The following is a 23102-nucleotide window of genomic DNA, read 5'->3' as shown; positions in this document are numbered from 1 at the left end:
TGCTGAATCACATAAAGTGGTATTTTCCACCAAAGTAAGTCACAAGTTGTGAAGGGCTGCAGTTCATGCAATCAGTGCCAACATCCTCCTGGCTTCTGGATCTGTGTTTTTGTTTGTTTTTTTTTAGCAGAAATGTAGCTGAAAAAGGCCGTCTGGTCAGACGTCTGTGGCTCCTGAATGCACGGACCACCTGCTCCCAAACAACCTGCAGAAAACCGTATCACTGACACAGATTTCCAAAAAATGTGTTGGGCATCAATTTATTTTCTATGTTTTCAAGTAAACTGAATGGTGTCAAATGAAAAACTGGGTCAGTTCTGAACTCAGAACAGAGAATGTTTCAGGAGATGAAAGACTGATCCATCTTTGACGTCCACATTTATCATTAGTACTCCTACTGTGATTTACACACACGACCATCTCTAGAGTTTACAGAGAATGGTCTGGAAAAAAATATCCAGTGAGCAGCAGCTGTCTGGATCAAAATGTCATGTTGATGTCAGAGGTCAGAGGAGAATGGACAGACTGGTTGGAGATGATAGAAAGACAACAGGAAGTTAATTAAGCACTGGTTCCAACCAAGATATGCAGAATGCATCAATCTAATTACAGTCTCACCAAAATTCTGATAAGAGAAGATGGAACGCTGTCTGGTCTGATGAGTTGCATTTCAGCCGGAACATTCAGATGGTAGGTTCAGAATTAGGTGGAAACATCATGAACACATGGCTCCATCCTGCCCTGTATCAATGCTACTGGTGGTGTAACGGTGTGGGGGATCATTTCTTGGCCCACTCTCAGTCCCGTAGTACCAACATGGCATGATTTAAACACAACGGCCTACCTGAGTATTATTGCTGACCATGTCCATCCCTTTATCCTACAAAGAGCATTGAACATCTGCAGCTGATCCAGATGCTGCTGCTGGAGATTTAACCAGGACTACGAGATCTAATCACACCAGTTTTGAAATCTTTACACTGGTTTCCAGTCAGTTACAGAATAGATTTTAAATCCCTTCTGATCGTTTACAAATCCCGGAACAGTTTAGGCTCAGAATACATTTGTGATTTGTTTAGAGAATATAAACCTAGCAGAGCTCTTAGATCCAAAGACTCAGGTCAACTAGTCCAAACCAGAGTCCAGACTAAACATGGAGAAGCAGCATTTAGCTGTTATGCTGCAAACAAGTGGAACAAACTGCCAGTGGAGATTAAACTTTCACCATATGTAGAAACTCTTAAATCCAGGTTAAAAACATTTCTTTTCTCATGCGCCTATGCATGAATTCTGCATGCTAACTACTAACTTATTCTGCTTTCAATTATTTAATGTAATTTATGATTTTATTGTGATTTTTCCTTTTTAATATTTTATGTAAAGCACTTTCAATTGTCTTGTACATGAAATATGTTATATAAATAAACTTCCCTTGCCTTTATGACCACAATGTAGCATCTTCTGATGGCTACATCCAGCAGGATAATGCACCATGTCACAAAGCTCAGATCATCTCCACCTGCTTTCTAGAACATGACAATGAGTTCACTGGACTCCAACGGCCTCCACAGTCACCACATCTCAATCCAATAGAGCAGCTTTGGGATGTTTCCAACATCTTCACTTGTCACCTGGTACTAGCAAGGTCTACTTAATAAAGGGACCAGTGCACATTGAGTGTACATGCACACACACACACACATCTACAAAACATAGAAAAGAATAAGAACCACAAAAATCAGGCAAACAGAACTGATCCACTTGATAAATCTTTTCTTTTTTTAAATCTTTATTTTTTATAGGGCCCTGCTGAGTGTGTCCTCAGAGACTCTTTTGCATTTCATCAATTGAAATACAAACACTTTGCTCTTTTAGGTGCTGAGCACTAAAACATCATGTGCAGTGGGGAATAAGTGCATGGCAGATGTGGGCAAGAGGCTGAGGCTGAGTGATGTTTTTGACTCCCCACATTAATCCCCCATCACTCTCTCTGTAACTTTGTGTGACCACACACACTAATCTGAGATAATAGCTCAATTGGAGCTGCAGAGTTCTTAATGATCACTTAGGGCAAGTTGGCTTTGAGACATGTACACACAGAGCAGAAGGCCAGTAGGGCCAGAGAGTAGACAAATAAACAGTCGCACATTTACACGCATGTTTATGAGGCTATATCAAAGCAGTAGCACGACACAATTTGCTTATTTGGTTGAAATAATTAACAAAGAATAGTTTTGTAATATTAGTTTTCTGCAGTGATTGCATCCATGAGATCAACATATGTTATTGTTCAAGGATGTTAAGATTATCTAATTATAACAGTGCAAGGAGCCCTGGACCAGAAAAAAAAGTGCCATAAACCGGTTATGGTCTATGGTCACACCGCTGCTACACACTAAACAGGGCATCATCTGGCATTCATACTGGATGTGACACTCAGATCTGGCTGTGGAAGCTGTGTGTAAACACAAATAAAACACAAATAAAAACATGTCTAGCCTGACAAGTGCTAACATAGTTTACATCACACCAGCTCTAACTAAAAGCCTGGAAATTATTGTAACTGTATGAGAAAGGAGCACTGGAGTGGACAAAGGTCTGCAGAGCATCAGTTATGTACAGCAGTAGCATGACAGATCTCACTCCTATGGTGAGACGTCATGGTGAATGTCTGCCCGCTAATAGAGCTAGCAATGAAAGCTTACACACTGAACAAATACATGGATACTAAATACTTTCTGTAACCACTGCTTACGTTAACTTGTTGGTGAAGTCAAGCATAATTACAGCATCTACAACAAAATGTAATCATAATAATTTATGATGTTAAAGTGTGATTAAGAGTGACAGCTTTATTGCGCAATGCTGTACATACATTTACAATTGGTAAAGACACCAACGATACCAACCTTGTATCTATTGATGTGTGTCAGACCAGCATATTAAAGAATGAAATCAGATGAGAAGTATAATTTCTTCTGGTTGCAGCAGTTCCTGAGTCTGATTCTGCTGGAGGTTTTTTCCTCTCCGCTAACACTTGGTGCCTTCTGCATGCTCAGGATGGAGGATAAATCCAAGAGAAGATTTGATGCAGTCTAATTGTTTTTTAGCTAAGCTACTGTTCTTATGAATTTGCTTAACATGAGCACAATTACCATGAATTAATGTGGACTAATGTGAATGATATGATCAATTTGGCTAAAGTGAATTATGGTTAGTTTACAGTGGATTTAGATTTCACTACCAGTTTTATTGTCCCACAAGAGAAAGACTCAAGAAATTCAGAAGTGAACACCTGGTGAATATCAGCTCTAATGTTTCTACGTGAATTTTCATTTCTCAACTAATAAAATTCTTCTTTTCCACTGGGATCCAAATATAAAACCACCATAGGGTTTCCTAAATTGTTAATGTTAAGTGAACATGTGCTTTAAATTGCTAAGTATTTTACACAAAACTGGCTCAGTTAAATTTGATAAATAAAATAAACATCTCAAAGCGTGTTGAAGTTTTAAAGTTACACAGAGAAGTTCAACGCTTCAGGCATCAGAAAACATGTTGATGGTTCAGGATTAAAAGCTTTTTTTTAACTTTCTCTAGCCGTTATCTTCTTAACCCACAGGGAAAATGTGAAAAACAACATCAGTATCACTGTAGTTTTGCATTTATTTACTCCAGTTTGACCAGTCTGATGCTCGTCCCTTAACATGCTTTCAAAGTTTCTTTCTTGAATTAAGAAGATGAATCAGAAAAGAAACAAGTTTTGTTTTATCGGTTCATGTAAGTTTTTGACTAATTCATGTTCACCATAAAATGGTTTCTTTATCAGAGCTGTTAAAATGTGTTACAGTAATTGGGACATGAAGCAGAATCAAGCAAACAGAACACGAATCGATCCAGCAGGAAAACACGCCTCATTGTGAGGAGAGATAAAGAAGTAATCCTTTCCTCGCTGAGTACAGTTAACAGCCGTGCAGATTATGCAAAGAGTTTGATAGGAACACAAACAACCTCCCAAAAACACCCCCGCAGGTCCAAATCATTTCCTTCCCCACTTTCTATCAATTCAACTTCGCTCGTTTTCATCTCGCCGTCTTTGTGGTTTCAGATCACAACGAGCCAGGCAACGTTGTCTCTGCCCTCAAACTAAGCATCTAAGCACCTCAAAGCAGAAACACTGTGAGGTAGAACACATTCACACAAACCAGGAGGTGTTTTTAACTCGGATAAAAACACAGCTCCCCTTTATCCTGACACAGCAGTACAGCTACATCTCAACAGACGTATAATCACTAGGTATTACTTTAAAATACAAGTGTGAACCACACTGGAAGCACATAAAAGCAAAAACACGGTGGGATTTAGAAAAATCACAATATTGATTAAGACAATCAGAACTTAGGCTACTTTATGCAAACAATTTACAGATCATACACACGTAGACAGAATTGTTGGTACCCTTCGGTTACTGAAAGAAAGACAATGGTCACAGAAATAACTTGAATCTGACAAAATAATAAATAAAAATTCTATGAAATTTAACCAATGAAAGTCAGACATTGCTTTTCAACCATGCGTCAACAGAATTATTTAAAAGAATAAACTCGTGAAACAGGCCGGGTCAAAAATGATGGTTCCCTTAACTTAATATTTTGTTGTACAACCTTTTGAGGCAATCACTGCAATCAAACGATTCCTGTAACTGTCAGTGAGACTTCTGCACCTCTCAGCAGGTATTCTTTGTTACCGTTCGTATTATCCGTCTGTTTGATTTGTCATCAATTTTCCTCCTGCGGCCACGTCCAGGGATGTTGGCTACAGTCCCATGGATCTTAAATTTCTGAATAATATGTGCAACTGTAGTCACAGGAACACCAAGCTGCTTGGAGATGGTCTTATAACCTTTACCTTCAACATGCTTGTCTATAATTTTCTTTCTAATCTCCTGAGACAACTCTTTCCTTTGCTTCCTCTGGTCCATGTTGAGTGTGGTACACACCATGTCACCTAACAGCACAGTGGCTACCTGTAGCCTATATATAGGCCCACTGACTGATTACAAGACTGTAGACACCTGTGATGCTAATTAGCGGACACACCTTGGATTAAAATGTCCCTTTGTCACATTATTTTCAGTCTTTTCTAGGGGTACCATCATTTTTGTCCAGGCCTGTTTCATGAGTTTATTTTTTTAAATCTCTTCTGTTGAAACATGGTTGAAACGCAATGTCTGACTTTCATTGGTTAAATTTGATAGAATTTTTATTTATTTTCACTTTTGTCAGATTCAAGTTATTTCTGTGACCATTGTGAGTTTTTCTTTCATTAACCGAAGGGTACCAACAATTTTGTCCACGTGTATAGCTGGGAAAACTTGTTGAATCCATTATCTGAGGTCTAAAAACTGCTGAATAAACCTTTAAATAAGCATTATTAAAGGGCTGAGGGATTCTTTATGTATTTCAAAGGCTTTAGTGTGTTGGCAGACCTTTGGCTTCAACACTGTTGCAGAAGAAAAAGCGTCCACAGAGAGGATTTGGCATAAAGAATTACCCATTGATGACAGAAAATGTAGGGGAGTGCCAACAGTTCAGATGGAAGCTTTCCAATGAGGAAATTGCGGGATTTAGTAGGTAAAAGAACACAGAGAGAAGAGATGGAGTTATTGCTGAATCTGCATCCCAGTAGAAAACAAAAGAAGACTTTGAGCTCTGCGCAGGGACGTAAAATCTCTCGCTCTGCAGGTGTGGATGTTAAATTCATGAACGGGGATGAAATAGATCATTATCACATGCAAGGATGAGAAGAAAGTCAAGTGGACATTCTAGGCTTTGAAGGTAAGACAGATAAATGGGAAGTGGGTGATGTGCTTCTATAATCAGGATGAGGATTAAACGTCGGTCTCATGTCAGAGTTGGCCCAAATCTGACTTCGAGAGTTGAAGGCAGAATTCTTTTGTTGCCTTCACAGCTGTCAATTTCAGATGAGGAGGGAGGCTGCGTTGTATCTCATCCGTCCCAGGAAAGTTACACAACACAGTCGTGTGAAAAACAAAGTGCACCTCTTATTTTAAGAGTTGACATATCAGCAACTAGCAGGAAAAGATAACCAGGTCTTTAGATAAGGCATTTTGAGGAAAACTGCATTTACCTCATGATTCAGCAGCTTGCAGAAATACCTTATAGAAGCAATAACTAATCTTTCTTTGCATGGCGTTATTTTCTTATATTTGACCATTTTTCTTAATATTCAATATCAATATTCAGCTGTCAGATGGCCTCACGTTTGACTCTACAATACTTTAGTCTACAGAGGAGTTCACGGCCATCTCAGTTACTGCAAGGTGTCCAGGTGCTGTGGCTGTAGAACAAGCCCAAATAATCAGCCCTCCACCACTGTGCTTAACAGCTGGTATGAGGTGTGTGTGCTGATATGTGGTGTTTTCACCAAATGTGGTGCAGTAAAGAGTAAACTTTCAAAGGATATTGTTCAAGAAGACTTGTCGTTTGTTCAGATGCATCTTAGCAAACCTAAACCATGCTGCCATATCCTTCCATACAAGCCATACTTCTTCAATCTTTCTTTAATTGTATGTCATGAGCTTTGAAATTGAACATGTTAACTACAGCCATGTATGTGATCTGCTTGTGTTACTGACTGAATGATTTTAATTTTATGGTCAAAGCATTGCTCTGATAAAAACAAATAATGTTTCATTTCCCACATCTCCCAAACTGGACATCAGCTCTCAGCAACACTGCAGCCCCTTGTCTCTTAGTCCATTAACATTAACTAGCATAACGTACGTTACCCATTGTGTCTCTTTAAGCTGGACGCCAACACAAATCCGTAGAATTTAGTGTCAGATTAACAACTGTTCACCTAAACTTACAATCTTTTTGATGTTGGGAATAAAATCGAGTGTTTCCTCTACAATGACAGCATGCGATTTCTCCTCTGGTCTCTGTATGTCCGGTGTGATGCAAACACACCACCATCAGCAGACAGCGTCACAAGTCACACAACCACACACACAGACAGCAGTTCACTCCACACCAGAGTGAATGATCGTTTACATCACTCCAAATGAACCATACCATCCATGGAAGCGGCCCGGGGTCTTTTTCAAAATCAGACCAAACAGCAATGGTGTGAGTTCCCTGAGTGTACATAAGAATTTGGTGTGTCCTTTCATGAATCATTACAGTGTCTTGCAATCAGATGATGCTTGACATTAACCCAGCAGGTTGGTGTGTAGTACGGTTTATGAAATGTGCACCTGGCATACCCTTCAGCCCATCTTCCAAAGTTAGGCACAAATAGGCTACAGTCAGGCACAACGACCAGTGTTAAACTATTAACACTCATTGTGTTGTAGTAGGTTAGAAGTCAGTCCTCACTGTTTACACTGTGAAGTCCCACATAGTCACATACATGACATCTTGAGGCTCTCATGGCACAATGCCAGCTTGAAAGAGCATGCGGGTGGGCACACTCCACCCTTGTTTGTACCACATGTGTCAACTTGGAAGTGTATGAGAAAATCAGCCAATCACATGGCAGCAACTCAAAATATTTAGTCATGTAGACATGGTAAAGACGACTTGCTGAAGTTCAAACTGAGCATCAGAATCAAGAAGAAAGAGGATTTAAGTGACTTTAAATGTGGTATGGTTGTTGGTCTGAGTATTTAAGAAACTGCTGATCTACTAGGATTTTCACACACAACCATCTCTAGGATTTACAGAGAATGGTCGGAATAAGAGAAATTACCCAGTAAGCAGCAGACAACAGGAAATCAAATAAGCACTTGTTCCAACCACGTTATGCAGAACAGCATCTCTGAACACACAACACGTCCAACCTTGAAGCAGATGGGCTACAGCAGAAGACGACCACACCAGCAGGATAATGCACCACGTCACAAAGCTCAGATCATCTCCAGCTGCTTTCTAAAACGTGACAATGAGTTCACTGGACTCCAATGTCCTCCACAGTCACCAGATCTAAGTCCAGTAGAGCAGCTTTGGGATGTGGTGGAACGGGAGATTCTCATCATGGTTCCAGCCGACAAACCTGCAGCGACTGTGTGATGCTGTCATGTCGATATGGAGCAAAACCTTTGAGGAATTTTTCCAACACCTTGTGAATCTATAACATCAAGTATGAAGGCAGTTCTGAAGGAAAAAGATGAACCTAATAAAGTGGCCGGTGAATGTATGTGAGCATGCATCATACCCTCATGTGTATGATCTGTGTCTGTGCATTCTCATGAATGCAGTTAAGCTTGTATGAATGTGTGGGTGCATGCTGTGACTGACTGGTCATCGGGGAATACAGTTTGGATGATGGGGGATGGTGGGGTGGATGAAGAGACGGAAGCACAGTCGGGGGTAATACTGGTGGGGGATGGGGTCAATGGAAACAGGGTGGAGGATGAAAAAGAATCCAGTGAAGAGGGAAATATCTGTGTTGTGTGAGCTTTACACTTGTTTCATGAGGATGAAACCAGCTTCATTCGGGTCAGAAATGAGGCGACGCTGGCATGAAAAATAAGCTGCGGCAAAAGGTTTCTTCCTGTCAGCATATTTCACGGCAATGGTCTGCTGAGTACATTCAGTCACTGGATTCTGTGGCTTGGCATTGTGAGCTAATATAATATATTGGAGAGACTATCCACTCTTCTATTTAGCAACCTTACTCAACATGAAACTGTTCAATGTATGCACAGGATTTGCTGTTTGTTCAATTTAAATCCACACCATCTTCTTCCCTCTTCAGGGTTCTCTTGTTTTAGCTTCCTCGGTTGCAGGAAAAGAAAAAGAGGCTTATAAAACGACATGAGTGATTTTAATTGTGACACATAAATTAATGGCCGCGGCTGCACAACACACAAGAGTAAAAGTTTAATAACTCATATCCTTAGCCTATTAGTGCTCTCACACTACAAGGACACTGATTCAGAAAGAGATGTGTCTTCACTCTTACAAACCAGCCTCCGATTCCTCCTGCCCACACAGATACAGCAACCCACACAAGGAGAGGAAATGGACACAGAGTGAAGGCCAGTCTGTAATATAACTGCTCGACTGTCACAATCAAACGGTGGCTTGACTTGTTTCAGCTTAAAAGGCTTTCAGGCTCAAACCGTCAGTGTGTCAGAAGCTCTGCCTGATGAAAAATACAAAACCCTCTCTCACAATTTTTTATCTGCTTCATGAAAGAAATAAATCCTGACGAAGTAATGGTTTCCACTAAACATCAGGTTTGTGTGTGTTTGTTCATGGGAAGCTTTGGCATGAATGTTTTAGGAGCAGGGATGCTCCAAATGACCTGCTTTCATTTGCATGCCTGAGGATACGTCCTGCTGGTCTCAGACAGGAGAGCAACGGCAACACCTCCAGACAAACAGAGAAGCCACAATGTGGCTGTTCACTGTGCGACAAAGGATGTGTGTGGGAGTTTTTGGAAACAGAGACAGGTATGGGGATATATAGAGGGTGTAGTATATTTGCGTGGGGAGGTGCAGAAATTTCCTCCTGAGCCACAATTAGCCCAGACACAAAAGAAGATAGCTGCACAGCAAACATGCGGGGAGCTTTGGCACAACTTCACTGGTTTCAACGCAGGCAGTCCTTCAGAAATATAGGCCACTGGCTCACAGTCAAAAAGGAAACAGCAATTTTATTATTTCCGCACAAAACAGCACATCTGTGATCCGTGTCAGAGCGCCGTGCACCGGACAGATGCGCCACACAAGCTGCCCTTCACCTGGAAGGCTCCTCGTTTGAAGGTGATTGGAGAACGATTCCGCTCAGTCAAACCCTTAAAAAAAAAATCTTGCTTGTTGAGCTTTTTTTTTTTTTCTCTAATAGAAGTGATGAAATCACCTGTACACACACACAGGGCTTAAAGCAAACACACACACACACAAAGCCACATCCTTCCAAAAAGCAGGATTTTACTCGTGCTTTTTTGTAAATGCTGTTAGCTTTTAAACTCTTGAAAAAAAAATAGGGTTTGCTATGAACCATCAGCAAATAAGAAATTATTATATGCAAAGAGAATATTGAATCCACATAAAAGAATCCTACTAAATTATTAACAACAGGCAGCTAGAAGAGATGTAAAGGAATTGCTCAGATAATACAACTCATTAAGATACAGAGGCATCGATACACATTTCAGGCCTGACCAGAGTCAAGCTCTGATGCTTTCTGGTTGGACACATGTGCTCCAGATGATTAATGATAACAAAAACAACCCTGGAAAAATAAAGAGGAATCAACACTCCTGAAGGATGTTCATTCATCTGTTTAACCCTATAAGTGCCAGCTCCACTGCTTGGTTAAGCATATTTTCAGTAACTATGATGAATTTTATTAAATATTTGTGGAAATAAACCTACTTGAGCCAGCAGATTCTGTTTAAGAAAAAAGTAAACAAATTATTTAATCTAGAGGTATTTTTTTCCACAGTAAGAAGAGGAAAATTACACTAAGGGTACAAAATAAAGACTCACTTTGTAATGTGTAAATACCTGCACAGGCCTAAATATGCAAATTAATCTGCAGTTAAAAGAGAGTGCTAGCAGACCTTTGCAGGTTGACAGAAAATGTGTCACCATCAAGAGAGCTATTAGCCAAATTATTAAAAAGGATTATAAAAGTCATTCAGCACATGTCAGGAGCAAGTGTGTTTATTTAAATTTAGAGCAAGTACAAACAAAATGGGAAGGCCCCCAACATACAGGCAGACCAAAAAAGCCGTCACAGTCTCTGAGCAGAAAACTAGAAACAATACGCCATGAAAATAGAAAATGCACAACAGAAATGAAAAACTAATGAACCAGGTAGAGGAACAGGAACATGACAATCATTATCTCTAAAGTGCATGCACGGACGAACACTTTTCTTATTTTTATTCCATCACTTGATGGGGGGGTTGGTGACAGACCTCAATTACATGGACAGCAAACAGTGTGGACATCAACATTTATGTGGAAACTTAAGAAGAAAAAGAGGCTCCATCCTTTAAAGCTGAACTATCAACCGCTTTGGTTTCATGTTTCTTTTTTATTCCTCATAAATAAATGAGAACTTAGTTTTCCTCTCTTTTCAGTCATGTTTCACCTATTTGTCTTTTCATTTCTTCCAAGATCCCCAAGAGTGGGAATTCCACATTTAAGTCGAGGGTTGTATTCTAAGAATAAGTTTCTTCATTTAACACCAATTTTCTTGGATGAAATAATAAAATCTGGATTAAAATGAGCTGAGATGTAATCATCTTGTAGTCCACTGTATGCATCAGTATTTACACCCTAAACTGTAAATACAGATTTTCTCCTGTTTGTTTTCCAGTATTATCAATGACAATTACCACAAATCACCACAGGTTCTTTCTCACATTTACCACGTTTTGTCTTCCTTCACTTCATCTCTAATTATAAAATTCTAACACTTACGACAGTTTTCTTCATCACTGTTGTCTGAGCAGTCGTCGTCATCGTCGCACCTCCAGATGGTTGGTATACATCTTTTGTTGTTGCACTGAAATTGTCCATCCTCACACTCATCATTTGCTATAACAAAACGCAAAAACAAGAGAGTAGATCAGATTCCAGATGGATGGATACGGGGAGGCAGTAACCGCAAGTAGTTCAACTGTCATTTGCAAATGAATGCCTAATTGATATGCAGCATTCATTTGGGTCAATTGGCTGAGAGGCTGGAAGCGTCATGGTCTGTTTTCTCTCTGTTACTGATCTGCTTTGTCAGGATATGTTATAGTTGTGGAGAGATGGCAACAGATGAGGCCCCGTGTTTCTCACAGTTTCTCAAAACGTGTAAACGGGGGTTCATTTCAGTCAGTCTGGGTTACTACAGAGAACCCACTACCTCTGATGCAGAGGGGGCTGTAATGCTCACATGACAGACACGCAGCTTTTCCCAACCTGAACCCACAGTGAAGCATTAAAAAACAATATAATACGCACTAATTATAAAAAAAACAAATCAATATAATTATAATAAAAGAAAGTAGCCCTTATTAATTGTATTTTTTATGTCTAGTTAACAAATGCACGCGCTCCGAGTCCCGCGAGCGCTTCCAATCAGCCCATCATTAAACACCGCCGTGTATATTTTATCTTATTAACGTCTCAGCCGTAGGTGAAAACACATACAAGGACAAAAAAATAACACACTCATTATACCAACCTTCCAAGAAAGGAAGTCCAAGAACGAACAAGTGAAAAAGTAGCAATGTCCTTAAATCCGTCCACATCTCTGGAGGAGGTGATGGAGCTCATTCACATCCACAAAACAAAGCCCGAAAGCCGCTCTTGTTGTAGCGCTGCGACGCCGCCGCACGACTCCTCGCTGTGAAACAGCCCCGCCCTCCTCCTTCCTCCTCCTAACAACCTTATTGGCCGCTCGGGCAGTGACGTCAGCACATAGGGCGGGGAGAACAGAATAGAATAGAAAAGGAATTTAAAAAAAAAAATTAGTATAGTTACATGCAGACACAAAATAAAATAAAATAAAATAAAATAAAATAAAATAAAATAAAATAAAATAAAATAAAATAAAATAAAATAAAAGATTAAACCCGGAGGAAAATGGTTATGTTGTAGTAGTTTCAGAAAACAGGTAAATTGTCTGTGCAATCCATTATTTATTTTTTTATTTTTTATTTTTTTTTCTGGGAGCAATGGCTGCTGGGAGAAATAATTCCTGTATCTTTCTGTCTGACAGCTTACTTGAAGAAGCCTCTGACTGAACACACACTGTTGTTTTTTTTTTTTTTACTGTGCAATCATTTTGCACTTTGAATAATTGTCCTTTTATGTTCAGCAGCTCGTGCAGCATTGTTGTCTTTACAGTCAGCTGCAGCAGCTCAAGATTTATCCCCAGCACAGAACCAGCCTTCTTCATCAGTTTCTTCAGCCTCTTTAAGTCTCTGGCTCTGATGCTGCTGTCTTAACAGATCCTGCAAAGCTGATTGCACTTTCCATAACAGACTGATAATATATGCAACTTCTTGGTGCACTGGAGACACACTTCTACATGTGAACACACTCAAAACCTAACTGTCTTTATTTATATATTTAATATACCAACTTTTTTGGTAATTGCAGTTGATTTTGTCGAACTTTAAGTCTGATTTTATTTATCTTTTACTTCTTAGTCTTTTATTTTTCTAACTAGCATATTTGTTTGTTTATCTCAGTTAATCTCAGATTCTTATGACCCTGCATGTAGATGAGATGTAATCCTTGTCATTTTGATAACTCTTTTTATTGTTTTTATTTGTTTTTTTTTTTCCTTTTGCTTTTGCAGAACTGTGTTATATTCAGATTTATATGACAAGTGTGATATGAATAAAATCTAGTTGATTTAATGAGTGAAGACTGGATCCTGAGGTCCCAGTCTTGTCCAGCCTTCTCTGGCATGGCTTACTGATGCCTAAATGAAGCAGAGGCATGGTGGTTAATTATATCAAAGAGAATCCAACAGATTATTTGGCTGCAGTTAATTTAAAGTATTTCTTTGTTTATGTGAACCCCACTTAATTCTTCTGGTTGGTGCAAACAACCTTTGTTTATTCAATTAACTTGAAATCACGAGAATGAAATCACAGGGATGTTCTGTGAGGGACAAGAAGAGACTCAACAGACTAATTAAAAGAGCCAGCTCAGTCTGTGGCAGCCCCCCTGGACCCCTTCGAGGTGATGGGGGAGAGGAGGGCTCTGACCAAACTGTCCACCATCTTGGATAACACCTCCCACCCTGTGCATCAGACTGTGGGGGCCTTAAGCAGCTCCTTCAGTAACAGACTCAGACATCCAAGGTGTAGGATGGAGCACTTCCGCAGGTTCTTCATACCAAACACCATCAGACTGTTTAATGCTGCACTATAATTCTGCTATTGAAACAAACTTCCACGAATGTAGCTAAAGAAAGCCAGGCTGTATCAGGAAAGCCTCGCTTGAACTAACACCATCTCTGAATTAAGGTTCAAACCGTTCCACAAACACATTTCAGCTGCACCTACTTTAGGCTAATTCAAGCGAGGCTTACATAGCCTGGCTATGTGGGAGGTCCCGAGGAACGTAAAAAGCCCTGACGAGTGGATGGTGGAAAAGAGGAGCTGCAGAAAAACCATACACCCTCTGCAGGGTCATCAATAAAAGGCCAAGGCATGGTTACCAAAAATAACTCTGTCTCTGTCTAGCTATATCTCTCTCCATCTCTTTAGATTAGTTTTCTCTTTCTCAGTCTCGCTCTTTAAATACCCTCGGCCTGTATGGACGGGGCTCAGCTGATCCCAGTTTTACTGTTAGCCAACCAGAGGCAGTGGAGGACGAGTGTTCATGAAATTGGGGAGGGGGTTTAATAAGGTATTAATTATTTTTAATGAATACCATGTTCTTTTTCATTTCATTTCATGTTCAGTACTTGTATAGTTGCATTTCTTTAGTTACATTGGCACTGACAGATTTATTAATTATTCAAGACAGTCAAAGTAATGAAATGGTAAGTGTTTTTTTGTTTGTTTGTTTGTTTGTTTTTTTATTTTTATACATGAATGAGTGGCGGGAGCGCAGCGTTCTACCAGGTGGAACTTTCTTTTGGGAATCTGTATCAGACTTTTGAGACACAGCTAAGCTAATCTTAAGCGTTACTGATGTCCTAGCTATGCACTTTTTTCATTCCACTCATTTACTTACACGGATACTTCATATCTTTTATTTATCCATATTCACCTGTGTAATAACACCTCACCACTGCACATCGAACTGGGTGAGGCTATTTCTTGCGTCTTTGTTTTATATTTTGTTTGTTGTTTAATGTCTCTTTTACTTTGTGTTTGAGCTGCTGTAACAGTGAAATTTCCCCACCGTGGGATCAGTAAAGGATCTTATCTGAATCACAGAACCAACTTAAATGATTTACTTCCATTTGTAACTAGGGATTTAATAAAGTTTATCCAAGGTAATTTATTAAGTTAGTTCAAACTGACAGCCAGACAAACTCAAATCATTTAGTTCCTTTTAAATAAAAAATCTGAATCACTGACTCAGTTTATTGGGAAGTCAACTTAAAAGATTCAAAATGTGCAAAGAGCACAAAGACTCATGGGAAAATAATATTCAGCTGGAATTTAACTTTTATGAACGCTACCTTCTTTGGGTTGTGTGCTTTCTTGCCTGTGTCATCTTTACATTCAGACAATGTTGTCATATAATAACACTGTAATATTCTGCTCTGTTTGAATGTAAAAGTTATCACTGGGAACGTGAAAGACGGCACCCACCTACTAACTTGTAACTGACAAACAATCTTGTCACTCATTCGTCTCCGTGCTCAGGGAGCTGTTTCGTAGGGCTGGTCGAAACTGCAAACTTTGGCATTTTCTGATACCAGTTAAATCCGGGGCAAGTGTCACCCATACCAATACTTCTTGTTTGAAATTTCACAATCATTGAATAATTTAGCCTTTAATTATTGATCATAATCAAACACAGAACAAAAGATTTTTGTTAAATCAAACATTTTTTTATTAACAAACTAAACAACAGAACTGAGAAATTTAAATTTTAAGCTTTTTGTTGGTAAACAATATAAAATAACATCAACAATGTAACAAAATAATAAAATAACGTTCATTCCCTTTTATGACACACGATTGTTAGAGAAAAACAAAGTAAACAGAGCAAATTAGCTAAACCAAAAAACAAAGGAAACCCTATTGGTTGGCTCTCATTCACATTCAGAGGCTTTTTGCCCCCAAAAGCCCCCTGCAAGAAAAATATCGATCACATCCAAAGATACTGATATGAGCATTGGTATCGACATTATCGATATTTGGATTAATCCTACATCTAAAATGACATGTTTAAATATGCAGTTGAACTACTTTTTGTGTTTTTGCTTTACAAGGCTTGAATTACGTTTACATAAAACACATATTTGATTTGGAACAACCTGAAAACCCTTAAGTTGACTTTCCAATAAATTGAGTGATTTAGTCTTAATTTGAAGTAAACTTAATGAAGAGTTTAAATGAAGTTTAAAATTTCTTGTTAAAGTAAATTAATTATTTACTTTGAGTTAACACTAAAATATTAGGTGTAATAGATGACTTAATTTCTTTAAGTTGATTCAGTTAATTATTCTTTGTTTCAAAATCTGGTGACTCATGGAACCCCATCATAAGATTAACATAATTTTCATAATCATGAAACTGTTCAGTGACCCCTCACAGGGAATATTTATCCTGGAAGAGAGCAGTGAAATCCTCCATTATGTGATGCTCTGTGTTCGTTTCCCTTTAAGCATAATGAACCCATGTGCGCTGATCTAGAGGTCTTTTTTCCATGTTTTACTAATGTCAATGAAGGAGATGTGTGAGTCAGTGAGTGTGGCTGACTGAGGAGTCAGCAAGTTCACACCCACTGAGCCAGAGAAATCAATTTTACACCATGACGGACAGGTAGAGGCGGTAAAGTGACGGGGACTAGCAGGAGCAGACAGGACGGGATCAGGAGGTCAAGCAATTTGGTATCCCTGTGGTGTTTTTGTGTTCATTTTGGGACAGTTTGAGAAGCAATTTGCACTGCAAGCTAGCCAGTGGCTTATCCTGGGATGTAGCACTGGATTCACTCATGCAACACAGTTTTAAATCCTTTTATATAAACAATAAGCACTCCAGGCTGATAGATAGCAGAAGTAGGTGATGGATGAAGGACGACATGGATTCAGTGTGGCAGAAACATCGATCTCTTTTATAATCTACCTGAAACTTGTACAAATTCATATCCTGTTCAACAACCCCACACTCCCCCTTATGCAATAATTTGATATGAGTCTCATCTATATGCAAATTACTCAAATGCAAAGGTGAACTGTAGGCTTCACTGTTTCCAAAATACAGCAGCAACAGGAAAGGCCCAAAGTACCTTTTCCATTAGCCAAACTGTAGCTTAATAATCCTTACCAAATACAATGAGGTAACACTTGTCTGCAGATCAAAAGTGCATGGGTGGTGTTTACAACGTCTGGTGGCTCCCTGCCAGAGCTAACAAGGCTGTCAATTCTAGGCCACTGCCATTGCTGACAGCCCAATCATTTTAAAGGGTGATAAGCTGAAGGATAACTTAATCCCTCCATCCTCAGTAAATACACCAAGAGACACTTGCACACTCAGATATTTGCTCAAGTAAGTTTATTCACAATTAATGAAGTGATTCCACGCAGAAAACCGAGGCTATACATATGTACATATACAGTATATGTATTTCCACTTCTGTTCCACACTGGTGGTGCAGCTCATCCAGGATGGCACATCAATTCATGATGTGGCAAGGAGGCTTGCTGTGTCTTCAACCACCACTAATGTGTATGTTTCTGCTCAAACCGATTAACCTTTGCCAGAGAACACCACGACTGGCAGATTGACTATTGGCTCCTTGTGCTCTTCACAGATGAGAACAGGTTCACAATGAACAAATGTGACAGACATGAGAGTCTGGAGACGCTGTGGAGAACGTTCTGCTGCCTGGAACATCCTACAGCATGACCTGTTTGGCAGTGGGTCAGTGATGGTCTGGGGAGGCATATCCTTGTAGGGCGGCACAGACCTCTGTGTGCTAGCCAGACGTACCCGTTCACAAGACCTGAATCCAATTCAGTGCCTGTGGGACATCATGTCTCGTTCGACCCACCACCGGCACTTTGCACTACAGACTGTCCAGAGGTTGACTGATGCCCTGATCCAGGCCTGGGAGCAGATCCAGATCTTTAGGAGAACATTTGTGGTCTCATCAGGAACAGGCTCAGACATTGTAGGGAGTGCATACAGGCACATGGAGGACACACACACTGCTGAACCTCATTCTCAATTGTCTTGAGGAATCTCCAGAGAAGTTGGGTCAGCCTGTGCTCTGATCTTTCTACTTTCATTTTCAGTATGATGATCATTCTTATGTTATTTTGTGTTCATTGTGTAATGAATAAAGATTTTCAACTGGAATATTTTATTCAGCCCTGCCATGGCCTGGGAACCTGTCCAAGGTGTACCCTGCCTTTTGCCTGTTAATTTCTAGGATGGGCTTCAGCTTCCCCACGACCCTTAACTGGATTAAGCGGTACAGAAACTGAATGAATGAATTTTATTAATCAAGTTCTAAGAAGTGTTCAAGTGTTCAAGAGCCAACACAAAAACTACAAAACCATTCACACCTAGGGAGAATTTAGATTGACCAATCATTAACATACATGTCTTTGGGCGGTGGGAGGAAGCTGAAGAACCCAGAGAGAACCCACAGTGAGAACATGCAAACTCCACACAGAAAGGTAACTGTTTGAACCTCCCAGAAACTTTTTGCTTTGAGGCAGTGCAGTGCTGACCACTCCACCGCCCAGCAGTGCTAAAATATAACGAATTACAAAAAACATAATGCATTAAAAAAATGAGCACATTTTATTGCAGTTTGTATTTCAAACAACTCGGTATGTTTGTCTGTGGTTTCATGTACAGTGAATAAATTCATACACACATCAGTGTTGATTTAGCCTAATTTAACTACTTTGGTGCTTTATTTAGCAAGTGTTCAGTCCCATAGTGATTCTATTTCAAAGAAGCGACTAGAGACAAATCTAGCAACATTTTTGGGGTTATTGGAGACTTTTGGAAACTGTTGCAAAAGAAAGCAGCACTTCAGCTCCTCCCCCGTCCATTAGTGCTCATAACTGCAGTCAGAGCAGGAGATGTTCACCTCTGCTCCAGGACCAGACACTTCCTGGTCCCGCCCTGGCTTACCGTCTGATATCAATGTCTTAAAAATAAAAAAAAAAAAAGGTATTAATGTATATTAATGAAGAGTGTGGAGGGGAACATTTAAAAAGTTTAAAGTACTGTAACATGTTGTTGACTCTTAATCAGAAAACAGCTGGAGCTGCTAGTTAAAGTACTTAAAATGATACTTTTTACTTTAAGTCTGTTCATCTTTGGCCAAGAATATTTCCATTGCTTTTTCTACTGTTTGTTTATTTGATTCAGTCCATCCATCCATCCATTTTCTGCTGCTGCTCTGGAGTCGGGTCACGGGGGCAGCTGCCTAAGCAGGGGAACCCAGACTTCCCTCTCCCCGGCCACATTCACCAGCTCATCCGGAGGGATCCCGAGGCGTTCCCAGGCCAGCCGAGAGATGTAGTCCGTCCAGCGTGTCCTAGGTCTTCGCCGGTGCCTCTTTCCGGTGGGATGTGCGCGGAACACCTCACCAGGGAGGCGTCCAGGAGGCATCCTAACCAGATGACCGAGCCACCTCATCTGGCTCCTCTCGATGTGGAGGAGCAGCGGCTCTACTCTGAGCGCACTTGTTTGAATTCAGATTTATTAAGTCTTGTCTGTTGGAGGTACTGGATAAATCTCCTTTCTAAAGGCACCAGTGACATTTACATGTTGAACCCATTCTTAGTTTGTGTTTTTTTTTTTCATAATGAGCCCCATCACATAGTGTAACAAGTTTGAGCAGAATACAGTATAAATATTCAATGGATTCAGTGTTTAATTAGGTGTATTTTATTAGTCTCTTACAAGCAGCATTCTTTTCTAAATTTATATTTATAGCCACAAACAAAATTGTGCCAATCAACCTGGTTCAGCCATGTTTGTTAAATGTTTGCTGTCTCTTAAGTTCATATCATTTGTTGGACACTTATTTGACACATTTGTGCATGTCACCTCCACTTCTGTAGTAAAGATGTTAATGCTAATTTATTATTGTAGGTAAGTATGAAAAATTTCTCTGTTTGTTCACTTTCATTTAAAGTTTAAGATCTGGAAGCTTCTTAAACAAAGTGCAGGATTAATGTATGGGTAGCGTGAATGATGCTGTCTTGACCTGGAGACTGCTGCCCCCTGCAGATTGATCTCTGTGTGTGCATGTGTTTGTCTTTTTGTTGTTGTTGTTGTTTGTTTGTTTGTTTGTTTGTTTGTTTGTTTTGTTCATTTGTGTTTTTGTTTTTGCTGCACATTCTATTACTGTGTGTAACTGTAGTGCATGGTTTGCAGTTACAACAAAGACAACATATTGTATGTATATGAAATTACCAATAACAATTTTTTTTATACTAGTGGGAAATTAACTAATAGATGTACAGAAGGCCTCCTCTGGATGTGTAACATTACATTGAAAGTAGATTTACAGTTAATATGATGTCTTTTTTAAAAATATATTTTAGCCATTAAGTGAAGCTTTAGAAATTACACTCATAAGCTGCTTAATCAGGTACACCTGCTCTGTTGCTTGCTGAAACAAATATTACATGGCAGCGACTCAATGTATTGTTTACCATGTAGACACGGTGAAGACGACTTGCTGAAGTTCAAACTGAGCATCAGAATGAGGAAGAAAGAGGATTTACGTGACTTTAACGTTTCATAGTTGGTCTGAGTATTTCAGACACTGCTGATCTACTGGGGATTTTCCCACACAACCATCTGAGACTGATCAGTCTCCATTTCAGCTCCACATTTAGATGCTAGGCTCAGAATTTGGTGGAAGCAACATGAAAGCACCAATGTGGTCTGGTTTAACCACCACAGCCTACCTGAGTATTGCTGCTGACCATGTCCATCCCTTTATGACCACAGTGGAGCATCTTCTGATGCTACTTCCAGCAGGATAATGCACCATGTCACAAAGCTCAGATCATCTCCAACGAATCTGCAGCAACTGCGTGATGCTGTCATGTCAATTTGGAGTAAAATCTTAGAGGAATGTTTCCAACACCTTGTTGAATCTATGACACCAAGAATACAGACGGTTCTGAAGGAAAAAAAGTGGTCATGGCATGAGAACGGAGTACCTAATAAAGTGGCTGGTATTTGTATTTTTTTGATGGTCTGTTTTTGTCAACATTCAAGATTCAAGATCTTTATTGACATTATTCAAGCATAACAAAATTTTGAGGATTCTCTCTGCTTAAGCTCACATAAGTATAAAAATGAAGATATAAAATATAGAAAAGATATAAGAACACCTCTATATTTACAGACAATAAGAGAATTCCCAGCAGACAGTAGTATTGACAGGGTGGATAAAGTGCATCAAAGTGCAAGGATGGAGGTGTGTGTGTGTGTGTGTGTGTGTGTGTGTGTGTGTGTGTGTGTGTGTGTGTGTTCGTGTGTGTGTGTGTGTGTGTGTGAGAGCCTGTATATAAATGATAGGAAGACTTTGTACTGCATGTAGAATCTGGGAGAGCTCTGTTCATGTAACATGTTCTCTCAGTCTCTCCTCTCTCCCTGCTGTTTCTGGGAGTGTTGCAGGGGTTTGAGGACCTCCTCGTACTCTTGACTGGAAAGAGTTTTCCTCCAGAAACTTCTCCGGCTCGGAGAGCGAGCTGTGGCTACCTTATGATGCAGGTGGATTGTGAATTTTAACTCCACTGCCTGGACTAACTTCCCTTTCAGCTAGAGAAGGAGTGAAATCCCGTAATGATTCATACAATGATATCATGATAATGATATTATGCAGCATCATTATTACAGACATAGAAGTTCTCAGGCAGATGGGCAGCTTGCTTGATTTCAGGCGTCTAGCAGTTTTAAATTTATTCAATAATTAACTTCTACATTGTAGAAAAATGACCAAGAGTCTGGAATGAGTAAAAGTATATAAGGTTTATTTACAGGAGACGTATTAAATAAAGAATTACTTGCATGTAAACAGAGTGGTCGTCCTGACTTGCGTGAAATCGGGAGAGACTCTGATGATTCATCAGAGAGAAACAGTTTTATTCAGCTGGTCTCCAGCTGAAGGTCAAACAGCTAAATAATAAATGAGGAATAAAAGACTTAGTGGAGCCACTTTCTTCCAGTTTTCAGACAAAACCCACATACCACAACAAGCTGATATCCCAAACAACTACTGCTATTTAGCAGGTGGAAAACCAGCCTCAACTCTGCTATATCAGAGCTCTGGAAGAAAGTGGTCAGTCTGACCCCACACACACACACACACACACACACACACACACACACACACACACAAACACACACACACACACACACACACGCACAAACACACACAAACACACACACACACACACACACACACACACACACACACACACACAAACACACACACACACACACACACAAACACACACACACAACCTGTATACACGACACACACACACAACCTGTATACATGACACACACACACACAACCTGTATACATGCAACACACACACAACCTGTATACATGACACACACACACAACCTGTATACATGACACACACACAACCTGTATACATGACACACACACAACTCGTATACATGACACACACACACAACCCGTATACATGACACACACACACACAGCCTGTATACATGACACACACACACAACCTGTATACATGACACACACACAACCTGTATACATGACACACACACACACAGCCTGTATACATGACACACACACACAGCCTGTATACATGACACACACACACAACCTGTATACATGACACACACACACAGCCTGTATACATGACACACACACACAGCCTGTATACATGACACACACACACAGCCTGTATACATGACACACACACACAACCTGTATACATGACACACACACACAGCCTGTATACATGACACACACACACAACCTGTATACATGACACACACACACAACCTGTATACATGACGCTCCAGCGTTCATTAACTTGACGTGGAAATGAGGGTATTAGTCCAGAAAACTGGTGATTTTTTTTTTTTTTTTTTTTTGAGGGCGCTCGTGCGCCCCCAAATAGACTGCGTCCTGAGCGGTCGCCCACCTTGCCCATAGCAAAAACCGTCCCTGGATGGGATCACCACTGGCTGCACAATCTCCACATTTGTCTGCACTGAGATACACTGAGAACAGAACTGAGCCCTGCCCTAGACTGTGACACCTGATCAGGGCTGGTCTGCGGAGAGGCGCGTGCAGGTGTAAAGTGACTCTGTCACTCCGCAGTGACTGACAGCTCAGACTGGGGAAGTTGGGGGTGTGGGGTGGAAGTGAAACTGTGTCAGCCAGCACGCAGCCAGTC

At 40.1% G+C, this 23102-nt stretch overlaps 1 protein-coding gene across 2 annotated transcripts in view; it reads right to left on the bottom strand.

Moving 5' to 3' along the window:
- Positions 1-12371, bottom strand: part of LOC121644538 (low-density lipoprotein receptor-related protein 8-like) — a 134438-nt gene extending 122067 nt beyond the window's left edge. For both annotated transcript variants that reach the window (XM_041992559.1, XM_041992560.1), the window contains exons 1-2: positions 12219-12371; positions 11465-11581 (exon numbers count right to left, since the gene is read on the bottom strand). In XM_041992559.1, coding sequence (XP_041848493.1) covers positions 11465-11581; positions 12219-12285 — 184 coding nt within the window. In that variant the 5' untranslated portion in view covers positions 12286-12371. The remainder of the gene's footprint in view (positions 1-11464; positions 11582-12218) is intronic.
- Positions 12372-23102: the final 10731 nt, after the last annotated feature.

This window comes from Melanotaenia boesemani, chromosome 8 (assembly GCF_017639745.1).
Source record: "Melanotaenia boesemani isolate fMelBoe1 chromosome 8, fMelBoe1.pri, whole genome shotgun sequence".
Taxonomy (NCBI): Eukaryota; Metazoa; Chordata; class Actinopteri; order Atheriniformes; family Melanotaeniidae; genus Melanotaenia; species Melanotaenia boesemani.
This window is presented reverse-complemented; position numbering and strand designations above follow the sequence as displayed.